At 52.3% G+C, this 13,501-nt stretch overlaps 4 protein-coding genes across 4 annotated transcripts; 2 read left to right on the forward strand and 2 right to left on the reverse strand.

The window, feature by feature from the left end:
* Nucleotides 1-461: 461 nt before the first annotated feature.
* On the reverse strand, nucleotides 462-2,694 carry N7459_001061 (sugar porter family MFS transporter; the record flags this gene model as incomplete). Its single annotated transcript, XM_056940246.1, has 7 exons — nucleotides 462-738; nucleotides 797-911; nucleotides 966-1,313; nucleotides 1,370-2,139; nucleotides 2,189-2,452; nucleotides 2,530-2,604; nucleotides 2,654-2,694. The coding sequence occupies 7 exons, from the start codon at nucleotides 2,692-2,694 to the stop codon at nucleotides 462-464; spliced, it is 1,890 nt and encodes a 629-aa protein (XP_056804526.1).
* A 2,662-nt stretch (nucleotides 2,695-5,356) lies between these two features.
* On the reverse strand, nucleotides 5,357-8,218 carry N7459_001062 (uncharacterized protein; the record flags this gene model as incomplete). Its single annotated transcript, XM_056940247.1, has 3 exons — nucleotides 5,357-7,813; nucleotides 7,876-7,998; nucleotides 8,048-8,218. 3 exons carry the CDS (start codon nucleotides 8,216-8,218, stop codon nucleotides 5,357-5,359), a joined length of 2,751 nt encoding a protein of 916 aa, XP_056804527.1.
* A 212-nt stretch (nucleotides 8,219-8,430) lies between these two features.
* N7459_001063 (uncharacterized protein) lies at nucleotides 8,431-10,579 on the forward strand (the record flags this gene model as incomplete). The annotated part of the gene is made up of 9 exons (XM_056940248.1): nucleotides 8,431-8,632; nucleotides 8,705-8,744; nucleotides 8,806-9,285; nucleotides 9,343-9,467; nucleotides 9,517-9,711; nucleotides 9,759-9,997; nucleotides 10,052-10,108; nucleotides 10,160-10,243; nucleotides 10,301-10,579. 9 exons carry the CDS (start codon nucleotides 8,431-8,433, stop codon nucleotides 10,577-10,579), a joined length of 1,701 nt encoding a protein of 566 aa, XP_056804528.1.
* A 1,176-nt stretch (nucleotides 10,580-11,755) lies between these two features.
* N7459_001064 (putative MFS transporter) lies at nucleotides 11,756-13,461 on the forward strand (the record flags this gene model as incomplete). The annotated part of the gene is made up of 3 exons (XM_056940249.1): nucleotides 11,756-12,172; nucleotides 12,241-12,474; nucleotides 12,535-13,461. The coding sequence occupies 3 exons, from the start codon at nucleotides 11,756-11,758 to the stop codon at nucleotides 13,459-13,461; spliced, it is 1,578 nt and encodes a 525-aa protein (XP_056804529.1).
* Nucleotides 13,462-13,501: the final 40 nt, after the last annotated feature.

Consider the following 13,501-nt stretch of genomic DNA (forward strand, 5'->3'; position numbering starts at 1 on the left):
AGGCGAAAGTTAGGTACTCAATAAACTTTCTTAACAACTACTTCTAGTCATGTAGCTACTTACGCAGATATATATGTAAATATAATTGCGAATATCTTTAAGGAATCAATAATTAAAATAGGATGCTAAATAGAGTAGGAGGATTGATATTGTAATTGTTCGGGCTAGTTCTTCCTCAGAAAATCGTTCGGTCTACTGAGGTTTCGAATTAAGGGGGTACTACTAACGGGGGATCACTTTGCGCAGGATGTGACGGAAATGGCGGAAGTCTGCCCCTGAGTAAGGGCGACGACCCACAAGTCAATTCCCAAGATATCATAGCTCATTGCCCATTATGAGCGCAGAATAGCAAACGAAGACATGTGCCAACTGAGGTTCTGCCTCTCAAAGTCCACAAGCTGGGCCAATAGAACCGCATACCACAGCCCGAATATCCAAAAATCCATCACGCAAATCAAGTATCAAGACTTGATATCCGCAGACACCACGCTGTGCCTCCGCACTTCTTCCGCCACCTCGTCGCCGGCTGCTAAATGGTCGAGTTTGTACAGTGGCTCTAGTTCGACGTCCCTTCGCAAGATGTAGCGTTTGATCCACCAGGGCAACGCCTTGCAGACCTGGTAGTGCATGTGGACCCGAGTGGGAACTGCAAAGATATAGTCGAGCTCCTCCAAGGTCCGCTGTTTGGTCTCGGGAACCCAAAGGAAGATCATGACCAGCGCCGTCACGTTCAAGCCGCTGTCCTGATAGTTAGACACCATGCTAGGAACCCGTATTCAAGAAGATTAAGACTTACGCATAAAAGCAAAAGGCTCCAGTAGCAGTCATCGCCCATAACATGCGGGGAAACGTAATGGAAAGTACGGCCGCCCATCCTAAGCAAGTGGCCACGGCCCATGACATACCAACCTCTGAGGTAAGGCAATTAGTTTTGGTAGTCATGTCGAGTGTCTTCGGATACGTACCACGGTGAGACAGCGGAAAGACTTCGGCAGAATAGGTAAATGGCACGGGGCCTTCTCCCGGCGAGTAGAAAGCAGCGAACAAGAAGATGAAGAGCGCGATCGTGCCCAGATGAGCTCCTCCATTCCCGGGCACGTAAAAGCAGAATCCAGCCGCAAGCAAAGTCCAAGCCATTTGGGGAAATGTGAAAAGCAAAAGAGCGCGCCGTCCGTAGGTGTCAATCGTCCAGACTGCGGGGAAGGCGAACAGGAAATTTACCAGGCCAAATCCCCACGAGGCAAATAGCGCCTGAGTATCATCTGCGCCTGCATTCTTGAAGACAGTACTTGAGTAGAATGCAATAATGTTGACTGGAGGCCGATTAGGCAATGTGCTAAGGTGGTTTGGTAGGGTGTAATGTACTTACTTCCACACATCTGCTGAGCAATCATGACGGTGAACGAAGCGAGAGTAGCGCGGCGGACGCGAGGAATGGTAAATAGTTCAATAAAGCGGGTCACGTAGTTGCTTTGGCCAATGAGGCTCTGCTCGATCTGGATCTGAGAATGAATGTAGTAAAGGTCCCGGGCGGCTTGCAAAGGTGTGTTGCGAAGACGGCAAAGAGACCGGTATGCCTTGTTCATCTCACCTCTCCTGATATACCAGCGAGGAGACTCGGGGCAGAAATAGACACCGATCACAAGAGGCACAGCAGGAATAAAGGCAGATCCAAGCTGAAGACGCCAGGACAGTTTCCCTGTATCCTTGACCGCCAGGTTCGCACAGAAGCCCAGAAAGATGCCAAATGCCGTCCAAAGCTGCCAGCACATCACAAGGCCACCACGGATAATGGCGGGAGTATTCTCGGCACAGAAAATAGGGATAGTAGAGGCTTTCAAGCCCATCCCGAGACCAAGTAACAGACGGGTGATAAACAGTTGGGGCCAGTTCTGAGTGACGGCAGATCCAATAGGGGCGAGAACACAGAAAATAGCAGAGATAAAGATGGTACCACGGCGACCAAGGATACGGTTGCACGGATCCGACATCCAGCAGCCGATCACGGCACTAGCTATGTATGGGGCGGCATTGACAACGCCGACAAGCCACTGGTTCCTAACACTCGCATCTTCCGGGATACCAAAAGCAACCGGGAAGGACAAGTTAGCACCATTCGAGCCGGTCTGATCCCATCCTCTGTTGAAAGTCAGCAATAATCCCTTCATATTCCTACTCCTAAACGTACTGCACTGCTGCACCAATGGAACAGAGAATGATGGTAAAGTAGAGTGCCTTGGGCTGGCGCCACTTATGAAGAACCTCGTCTCGCAACGCTGTGAGTTCCGTCTCCGTGAGGTCTGGAACCGACTCAAACTCAGCAGGATCACGAGCGACAAGTGCGCCTTTCTTTAGTTCTGGCAGGATGTCGGTGACGTGATATTCTTGGGCAAATGCTTCCACATCGCGGAGCACCTGCGACTGATTCAGGTCGGCAAGCGGATTCTTGATCCTAGAGACATACTTGTTAGTACCTAGAATCAACGAAGGCAAGATCCTGTCGGAGGAATAAAAATTTGAGGCACATACTTGGCAGAAATATTGTTGTGCAGGTTCACCTGCTCAACATGACCCTTCTCTGCACTACTTTGGGCATCAAGATACCTAATTCCACGTTAATTTACCATTCTCCCAGTATTTCAAGAAGACCAACCCAGGCGGAGGTTCGATCTGTGTCACTGTTTCCTTGTCCATGCTGCCGAGGAATCCGATTTGATCAATGGTTCAAGTAGGGACAGGAGTCAATAGAGTCCGTTGAAGAGAGACAAGCACAGCGGCTACACGAGAGCAGCCCAGCCTCGAGATGGGAAGACAGAAATCAGCGGTGGCAACAAGGAAGATAAAAAAAAAGCTCCAAGGGGAGACCGCCGCCTTTTATGCCTTAATGCAGGTGGAAGCCTCGTCCCTTCTCAGACCAGCCCATTTGACAAGAATAGCAAAATCTCATTGGATCCTCATAAGACATCGGATGTCAAGATCCATTGCGGCTAGCCCTAGAGCAGCGCTAGTCTATTGGCCCAAGGACGGATGTCCTGAAACGGGGTACCCCATTCCGGGGTCAGAAGCGTGGGGAGCTGCTCATCCGCCCCATGGGGAGGATCCAAAGCGAAATAAAAGCCGCAACGCTTTCTTGTCTTGGTTCTGGACAGGCAGGCGGCGCCTTCTTGGCGCTAATCCTTTTCTCAAAAGGCAATGTGCTGCCCCAAGCTGTTCTTGTTGTCTAGTTCCCCGCCTCAGCCAGTCATACGTGAGCTCTTGGCCCTCGCGGAGGCCCTAAACGCCTCTCGCACCCCCAGAAGAAGGATCGAGAGGGGATTGACGGCTGGCTATACGAGCTATCCTGCGTGATACGGATCGAGAGGGCCGGGATCCCGGTCCAGGAAGTTCAGAGTGGGACCGTGTATGACCGATATCTGGGCGCTGTCAGTTGGAGACCCTCTCCGGTTGCTCGACGGTGCACTCGACTTTGATTCGTCTGCATGCTAGCACGATGCCTCCCTTGCTCGCCGATGCCCATGTGGTGGACCCGGAAATGGAAGGAGTGACCCGCGAAATCTCCTGTGATCGCCGCACTCGCCATGACGCTGAAATCTATGGGGTGGCGAGGATGGCATAGGAGGGTAAAACACCACAGTCTTCGCCCTCAATGCGGCCCGAGATGTCTTCTCGCTTGGTTTTATTTCCCGTGGCGGACGTTGTTTCGGGCCATACTGGTTCTTCATGATTCGCTGGAAGGAACCCCCCTTGGCCACTGGGTGGCTGACTTTCAGACCGAAACGCGATGACCACGCTGGATCGGGTTTAGATCCCTGTGAAGGTTCACGCTCGGCAAGACGATGGTGGCTTGAGTTCGACCGGTGAGCGAAAGGGTCTCCTTTCGACTGGGAAAGTCCAAACTTCCACACGGCCTGAGAGTTCACCAAGAGAGTTCCGAAGGTGATTTTTGACCCGCGGTTGGTCCATTCGCTCGCAGGAGAGAAGGGGTTTCTCCACGCGCGACGCATGTGGAGCGCGGGGGAGAATGGGGGAGAATGGGGGAGAATCTGGGGTTGGACGAAGTCCCAGCAACGAATTTGGCGAATTTTGGGTTTTGTCCGCGCCCAACGCTAATGCATTCCTTATTCGACTTCCTAACGCGTCACAGTTGCCTTTCTCCCCTCGGGCCAGCTTTCCCTCCCGAAACGGCCGAATCCAAGCCGCCCAGTCTGGCCCCTCCGCGAGAATTGGTACTGTCAGATCAGACCTTGAAGCCGACGCGGCTCGTCTCTGCGCCGGGGAATTCCTTGCCCCCTAGTCCTGTGCCCCGTCATCCTAGCGTGACGAGACGAGGACGGCATCAACTGGGCCCAATAGCCTCGTCCCAACTAACTCCACCTGGCGCCCGCATGTCTAAGCGCAGGGATGGGGACAGCCTTGCCCGGGCGCTGGGAGGTGACACGGACAGTGATCGCATCATTCATTTTCTCCGGCGAAAGATGCGGGGATGATCTCGGTGCGGCTTGAGCGAAGCCATTCACCTTGTCTAAGGTGACAACGCGATGGTTGAGGCTTTGAATCCTGTGGGGGATCAGCTGTCCATCTAGCCTGATGCGGCCAACGATCTGGGGTTCAGGATGGCTGAATCCCTTCTTAGCCCAGTGCAAGTCATGATAGCGGATGATGCGAATATCTGGCCGGAAACCGACTCCAGTTGGCGGGCAGGGTTGAGCAGCATCTCGAGTCTGTCACCCCTCGGGGCTCCAGCCCGAGCCTCATTCAGTAAACCCCAGGTGAAGAGGCTCACTTCCCTGTCAATGATTTCTGTGATATGGAAAGGACAAGGATAGTACATTAACTTGCGGCCAATCACGGCACGAGCTTCACACCTCGGCCAGATTTTAGCGCGGCTGATCAGACGCTGTGCATCGCATGGCTTGGCCAGTGCAACTGGAATTAAGAGCGATTAGACGGCCCTCGTCAAGGCAGGATAGAGTAACGTCGGGCAAGATGGGTCGAGAAGCCTCCTAAGGTCTCGACCATCCACAGGGCTCCAGGTGTAACTATAGAGACGTAATCTACAAGTGAGCGCCGCATCTGCTTATCCTATCCATTCATGGCCCAAACACAATAACCATTATGAAATCTAGCTGTTTGTATATTGGGGACAGACATGACCTGATTGACCATAGCCAGTGCACCGTCTAGGGGTCTTGGCTGCCGGAGTGGGTGATATAGAAGAATGTACATAGAGGACAGGCAGGAAATTCTCAGTTGGCATCTATCACAGGGAGGCAAAGAAACACAATACATCCTTTCTACCATAATCAAATCAAGTCTGTAGAACGGGAGACGAATTTCGAAAAGATCAGGTTACCAACTAGATCTCGCCGGGTCGATAGCTCCGCCAGGTCTGGAAGCCAAGCTGCTCATAATATCCCTCCAAAGCGACCCAATCGATAAAGACACCTTCAACTCCGCGACGCTTCATATCCTCGATTGCATGGCAAAGAAGCGCCAGTCCAATACCAGACTTTCGGTACTCGCGATCAACGCCCACAGCACCGATCAGACCCGTCTTGGGGCCGCAAATCTGAGGAAATGCCCATACATAGTTCAACTGAGGCGAGATGGGACCCAACATCAATGTCCATCCAACCTGCTGTCCTTCTGCATTGAAGGCAGCCATTACACTCGACGGATATTTGCTTGGGTGGAGCACGACATATGCTTGCACCCAGCTCTGGACGGACATTAGCTGACAAAACCCGCCGGGGAAGGGCTTCTGGGCTCTTACCGGATTGTGGGAGAAGTTCTTCCTCTGTCCAATCAAACAGGCTTCATAGTCCTCGGGCTGTAAGGGAGCGAAGCGGAATCCCCGTTCCCGTGCACGAGTGACATACTTCTCCGGCGATTGGAAATTCCGAACATCCTGGTAAAGGTCAGTCGATCTCGCATCCGGAGGGCTGAGACGGAAGCCGCGGTGGATGAAGAACTCTTGGACTGTCTCGGGGAGATCACGAGGTACTCCAGGCCAGAATCGAGGGAATGAACTGCCAAGCTTCAAACGATTTATGCCGTATTTAGTTCTAAAGTAGGAGCGAGTCTCCGTGAGGAGCGAGGTACCGATCCCTTGATTCTGGTACTTTGGAGACACAGCTACCACTGCAATAAAGACAGTCTCTGGTTCTCCTTCGGATTCGGAATAGGCAAGACAGAACCCAACAAGCTCTGACCCAACACGAGCAACAAAGTGGTGCCCATAAGGGCGAACAATCAGGATATGTAAGCTCTTTGCTGGGAGATCATAGGTTGGCAAAGCCGCTGACCAGATAGATACCATTTCATCAAGATCTTTCGCTGCATCGAATTCCGTGATAGTTGCGGCGCACTTTGGCGAAGCGCTCGGTCCAACTGGAAGAGAGCCTCGGGACTCTGCAATTCCAAAAATGATATTGGCGGCCACTGAAAAAGCTTCCACTGTGGGTTCATACGTGGTAATGTACGTTTGGATATCCGAGGTCTCCAGAAAATCATAGGGGTTGCTCGCAGCAATAGCCACCAGCGACCGAACGTGCCGAGGAAGTTCATGACCAAGCGATTCCTGGTACGGCGATTCCCTTGCGTTTAGGGAGGCAAAAATGACAACATCCGCGGATTTGAGATCCTCCCATTGCTCAGACAATAAACCAGTTTCACCATACTTGATTTCTGTAACAGAGGGGTTGTGAAGCCGAAGGACGTCGAGGAATGGAGAGGAATCATATGACCCCTGTCGGCCCATGCCTTCTCCATCTACCGCACCTCCAATGGGCGTCTTGTCCCCCGGGAAAAGAAAAATGACTTTGGAGGTGCTCGACACTGGAAGTGCCCCGGAGCTGTCTCGCACCAGAGTGACGGAGCGCTCGTATGCATCTTTGGAAACGGCCGAAGCCTTTTCGTTGAGGGCATCGAGTTCAGAAAGACTATTTTGGCGCAAAGCGAGATCCCAGTTCAAGAAATGTTCCTTCACATGAGCGACGCGACGACATGCGTCTTCCAGTCGAGAAGAGCTAATCGCACCAGATTGAACAGCCTCGCAGACCTTTTTGATGGATCCGACTTGCACATCAAAGGTATGGCACAGCATGATGCTATCGCTTCCGGCCTGCAATGCCAGAACTGAGCCTTGTTTCGAGCCATACGTCGAGCGAACTCCATCCATCTCCAAACAATCGGTGATGATCATTCCATCGTAAGCCATATCTTCGCGCAAGATTCCAAGGGCCTTGGGGGACAATGTAGCGGGAAGTTTGTCATCGATACTTGGTAGTGAAATGTGAGCTGTCATGACCGTCTCAATACCTTCAGCCACAGCCCGTCGGAACGGAATGAGTTCACAACGCTCAAGCTGATCTCTTGTTTTGGGGATTACTGGCAGCCCATAGTGCGAATCCACAGCGGTATCGCCATGACCGGGGAAGTGCTTCACACTGGGAACGATCTTCTGCTCTCGTAGGCCTCGCGCAGTTGCACTTGTAAAGCGGCCCACAAAGTCCGGATTGTCACCGGGACTGCGCACTCCAATTACAGGATTCCGCGGCTGGGAGTTTATATCGCAAACGGGCGCATAATTCATGTTGATGCCGAAGAAACCCAATGTCTCGCCAGTGACTTTTCCTGCCTGGTAGGCAAGCTCCGGGTCGTGTGTTGCCCCCAATGCCATCGCTCCAGGGAGCTGGGCAGCAATTGGGGGAGACACGCGGGTGACCAAGCCATTTTCCTGATCGATCCCAATCAAGAGAGGTCGCTGATGTCCGGCTAACCGAGCCTCGTTTTGCAGGGCCCAGGTCAACGCCTTTCCCGATGTTCGTGTCAGTGGCAGTGTCGGCAAGTGGGAAAGAAAAGAGGGCCAGTTACTTGGAGTTGTTCTGCACTTTGAAAGTTGCGCGAGAAAAGAACAATGCCGCCAACATGATAGTCGTGGATCAAAGTCTTGATCTCTGGGCTCGGAATGCAGCCGTGGAAGCCAACCGCAAACAGCTGTAGTCGTCAGTGGAGTGTTGATCCGGGCTTGTCAATCATGGCCTACCTGGCCCACTTGCTTCTGGAGGTCGGTTGAGATCATCATCGCGCCGCAGACTTGAGTCGATGCGATGGCAGTTGGTTGGCGCGGGGAATCCCAGGTTGATAAGTGGGCTTGGCCCCATTGGAGCTGCTGCCTTGGGGTCCACTCGTCTTCAATGCAACGTCTCATCGCCATTCGTTGCTACTCTTTCGCGAGCAGAACGGCGTGAGTTCATTCTGGGCGACAGATAAGAAGTGCTGGAAGAATGCAAGTCCCAGGACTGCGAAGGCGGGCGGGGTAGAGCAGCCCAGCGCCAAATAAGGCATGAGACTGCCAACACGCCCGGCATTCTACACTTCACAGCTCCCCGCGAGCTGATTTGGCCCCCGGGGTTAGAGATTCAGACCATGCAGGACTTACCACGCCAGGAGCTTAACAACAGGGAGCACTCATCAAAAAATGATGCGGCCGTGGAAGTGGCAGCCACGTCGGCTCTGCCTCGGCACACCTTAGCGGAGTATGAGCAGCTATTCGGAGTCGATGAAGATGCCTACGAGCAGCCTACAACCACCAGAAAAGAGCTCTGGTCCTATTATCTTTACTACAATGGTGGGAGTTGATATATCACTTGAGGAATTCCCCTTCTGGCGCACAATACTGACATGAACCATCGATCCGCAGGCGACAATGGTGTTGGCCCAGGATCTTACAGTCAAGCCCTGTATGAGCAACCTGGCAGGTCAGACTAGAGATGCTTGGGAACCTTCATTGACCTTGAACAGGTTCCAGTGGGCCCTGAACGGCGCAGGGTATCAGCCCGGCACCGATCCTCCCCAAGCCTGTACTGATTCGTCGTCTTGCGTGGTCCCTTGGGCTGGGGGAACACGATCTACGTCCTCGGTTGTTTTAATCGCGAACGGACTCTGCTTTGCCTTCATGACAGTGATTTTTGTGTGGCTTGGCAGTGCCGCAGATTATGGATCGTTCGGTCGATGGCTGCTCCTCATTCTAACGGTCGTGTGCTGGGCGCTGCAGTACGCCATGCTAGCCATTCGACATCCCAGCCAATGGCCTGCGGCAATGGGAATGTACGTTGTTGCGTATATTGCCTACGGGGCAACTCTGGTCTTCTATGGTGCTGTATTCCCTCGACTTGCACGATACACGCCCCATGTTCGCAAGGCACGGGACGAGCTGAGAGAAGGGAAGATTGACCAGCAAGAGTACGACGCCATCGAGTCTTTGGAAAGAAATCACATCAGGTGATATATGACACAAGCCATATTTACCCAATGACTATGAGCTAATGAACACGATAGCAATATCTCAACTGCACACAGTAACATCGGATATTTCCTCACTCTAGCACTCAACCTGAGCGTCCTGCTCCCGATGCAAAACGACAACTACTCCAATAACCTCGCACTTTGCCTGACTAACTCCTGTAAGACATGCCTGGAATCTCGGAGATTTCATTTCTGACAGCTACACAGACTGGGTGGTCCTCGGCATATGGTGGTTTCTGTTTCAACAGAAGAGACCTGGACCTAAGGTCCCCAGAGGCTCCAACTATGCCACCATTGGCTTCAAGCAAATTTGGCTTGCTATGCGAGAAGTTCGGTCCTTGCCACAGACATTCTTATATTTCCTGGCGTATTTTATGCTTGCTGATGGGCTGAATACAACTGGTAAGTGGCTTGTAAATCCAAGAGGGGTCCTTACTGACAGCCCACAGGAACCCTCGTCAGCATCATCCAGAATGACTATGTCTCATTCTCCTTTCTGCAAATAACCTACCTTGGTATCACACAGGCTGTTTGTTCAATAACCTCTACTTTCGGGTTCTGGTACATCCAGCGTTACTTCAAGTTCAAGACGAAGACCATGTTCCTAGTCACCAACTTCTTTAGCGTCTTCATTCCATTCTGGGGCATGCTGGGACTATGGACGACTCGAATTGGCTATCACAACCGTGTATGTTTCCGTGGGGAATTCCGCCTTGGGAATCTGTATTCTAACAGCCCTTAGTGGGAGTTTTACTTCTACAACGTCGTATTCGGGCTTTTCCAAGCACCATACTATGCGGTAAGACCATTCTATGCTCCTTGGAATATTGCTAATCGTTTTCTGCTACAGTACGCTCAAACCATGATTAGCGAGCTCATGCCCCGCGGGTACGACAACATGTTGTTCGCGCTCTTCGGGATCACCAACCGTGCCGTAAGTGGCCTATCCTATCTTAGAACCGAATCATTACTGACCAGGATTCGGACAAAGTCTTCTATCATTGGTCCAAATGTCATTCAGGCTATCATAAATGATACTCGCAACAACTGGATGGGGTTTCCCTTCTTATTCGCTGTGTGCTTCGCCGCAATGCTTGCGATCGGATTCGTGGACATCGAGAAAGGTCGAGAGGACTGCAGAAAATTTACTGAGCAGCGGAGAGCGGACCGAGTGGTCGCAGAAAGTGGCCTCACTCCTGGAGCAATCGCGAATGGAAAGATTCCTGGGACAAGCGAAGCTGTTCCTACATCAGAGGATATTGGCTCTTGAGGAATAGAGAAAGCATGGCTACATTTTCTGCAAAGATTGAAGAGCAAGCTCATTCAGTTCAGCAATGACATTATCAACTTAGACTATATTATGTAGATGGCTGTTGGTTCGCCGAAACACACGTAACCACAGTTGATGTTTTCGGCTCCTGATTAATGCGATGCCCGCCCTGAGGATGCACAGTAAGGCCATTTATCTGCAAGCTGTCTTCCTGGACGCAGAGAAGCAGGCAACCCCAGACAGCTCCCAAATCGAGAAAGGGAAACTGAGGTCCGGAAACTATTAATTCCTCAACGATATTTACAGATCTATTTGCCTACCCATGTAGGTACACAAGTATCTACCTAAGTAGCTACACGACTAGAAGTAGCTGTGCGAAAGGGTATTAAACATTTCTGCCTGATATATCTACTACAAACCTTCCTTGGCACCTCTATAGCAGGACAGAGCCTAGTATAAATCGAGTAATTCCTATTTCCTGGATAATTTAAAGTCAACAGGGGATCACTGTACACCTCGCTACTGTCCAGGCGAAAGTGATTCCCACAGAAGCTGGAGAAGAACTAGCTCGATCTAGTATGGGGGCTGAACGCGATAAGCAGCACTCGGGCGTTTTCCTTTCTTTTTTTTACGGCTATCTCTCCGTTATCGCGATGCGGCCGACACGGATTCTTTTCCGCTCTGCTGGACATCGCTCAGCTGTGGCAACGAGGTTCCCCACGGCATTCTGCCCGAATCATTGGGCGCGATGTCTCGAGGACGCCGTTTGGCTGCCCGGGCGCTTTTCCTGCGTTTTTTTTCCCCTGCCCTGCGACTTGCACTGTGAATGCGACCCCCTCCGCCGATCCTCGGCCAAAGACACCCAACGCCGAAGGGTCTAGCGGTGGCACTTTTTCTCTCTTCTGACTCACAATTCTGTTGGGTGATGTACTCAATGGCAGCTAGCCTCTCCCCCGAGCTTTTGATTTGATTCCAATTGCAAAGTCGGCTGTGTTTCAACATAGGAGATCGGAACCTTCGAAGTATGAGTCCGGAAAGTCGCCGTTGAAGAACCAAGAGGGCTTTTTGCTTTGAAGATTTCAGTTAACAGGAAAATATACAACATTCTCTGCTGGACTCCGGGGACCATATCGACCATCCACTCTATAGAGCACAGAATTTCAGGACGTGTTCGCCATGGCCCCGTCACATTCATCCTCGAGCATCGAGGAGGCCGAAACTCCGATAGAAGAAAGAGAGATCAGAGTCAGCAAGTCACAGCAAGGACCCGAGGCGTCAAACGAACTACATCTTGTTCAAAGCCACCTCTCCCATCATGACATGCCGGTGACCAACGAGTTCCGGGAGGTCGATGCCGAGCAATACCTGCGTTTCTCGCCCAGTCGCAAAATGGTCATCGTCTTCGTATTATCATTCTGCTCCTTCCTGGCCCCAATCTCTTCAACTTCGATTCTGTCCGGTATTCCCGAAGTGGCAAGCACCTACAACACCACCGGTAGTATCATCAACGCCAGTAATGCACTCTACCTAGCGTTCATGGGGATTTCGGCTCCATTCTGGGGACCATTCAGTCAAGTGTGGGGACGACGTCCGGTAAGTAGTCGCCCTAGCGCATATGGATTCCGGATTCCTGGGCCAAGGAGCTAATCGCCGCGTAATAGATCTTCCTCATAAGCGCCTCCCTCTTCTTTGCGTTTAGCATTGGCACCGCGCTGGCTCCCAACCTGCCCGCGTATTACATCTTCCGTGTTCTTACGGCCTTCCAAGGCACATCCTTTTTGGTGGTAGGCAGTTCAGCCATTGGCGATATCTACGAGCCACGAGCGCGCGCAACAGCGCTGGGCTGGTTCCTCTCCGGCACGCTGATCGGGCCTGCCTTCGGCCCCTTTATCGGTGTACGTCTTCCCTGCTCTCACCCGATCCTGCTACAAGCCAGCTAAAGAAATGCCGTGCAGGGCGTGATTGTGACATTTTGTTCCTGGCGAGTGGTTTTCTGGCTTCAGACCGCACTAGGCGGCTGCGGCACACTACTCGTGTTCTTCTTCTTCCCAGAAACATACCCAAACCTCGACAAGTCGGACGTCTCCGAGAGGACCCCGATGCAAAAGGCCCAGTTCCTCTGGCATCGCGTGTCGCCACTCCGGGTCGGCGTTCTTCTATTTTCCTACCCAAACCTCTTCTTTGCTGGCCTAGCGGCCGGTGCCCTCGTTTGGAACCAGTATTCCCTGCTCACGCCGATCCGGTATGTGCTGAACCCACGATTCCATCTGACCAGCCCCATCCAATCCGGTCTCTTCTACATCGCCCCGGGCTGTGGGTATCTCGTGGGTACGTTCATGGGTGGCCGGTGGGCAGACCACGTCGTCAAGAAATGGATCCGCAAGCGCGGCGGCAGACGCGTGCCAGAGGACCGGCTCAAGTCGTGCCTGGTGTTTCTTGGGATTGTCATCCCGGGCTGTATTCTCGTGTATGGCTGGACAGTCGAGAAAGCCGTTGGCGGCATCCCGGTGCCTGTGCTGGCGATGTTCCTCCAGGGAGTAGCCCAACTGTTCTGCTTTCCCAGTCTGAACACCTACTGCCTGGACGTGATGCAATCCAAGGGCCGCAGTGCCGAGGTTGTCGCGGGCAACTACATGTTCCGGTACGTGTTTGCGGCTCTGGGCTCTGGGGTTGTGCTGCCAGCCGTGGAAGCTATTGGCGTTGGGTGGTTTAGTACCATCAGCGCGTTGTTCCTGATTGCCTCGGGGCTTTGTGTGTGGGCCACGACCATCTTTGGTGATAAGTGGCGTACTCAGGTCGATGACAGAAACCAGCGTAAGGCAACTAAGAAGCTGGAAGCTGTTTCTGTCCAACGAGAGAGTGAGAAGGCTGGGGAGGTATGAGTCTCGTCCATGGTATCTATGAGATATAATACCACATCGA

The sequence above is a fragment of the Penicillium hispanicum genome, assembly GCF_028827665.1.
Source record: "Penicillium hispanicum strain IBT 35686 chromosome Unknown utg000001l_segment0_segment0, whole genome shotgun sequence".
Lineage (NCBI taxonomy): Eukaryota > Fungi > Ascomycota > Eurotiomycetes > Eurotiales > Aspergillaceae > Penicillium > Penicillium hispanicum.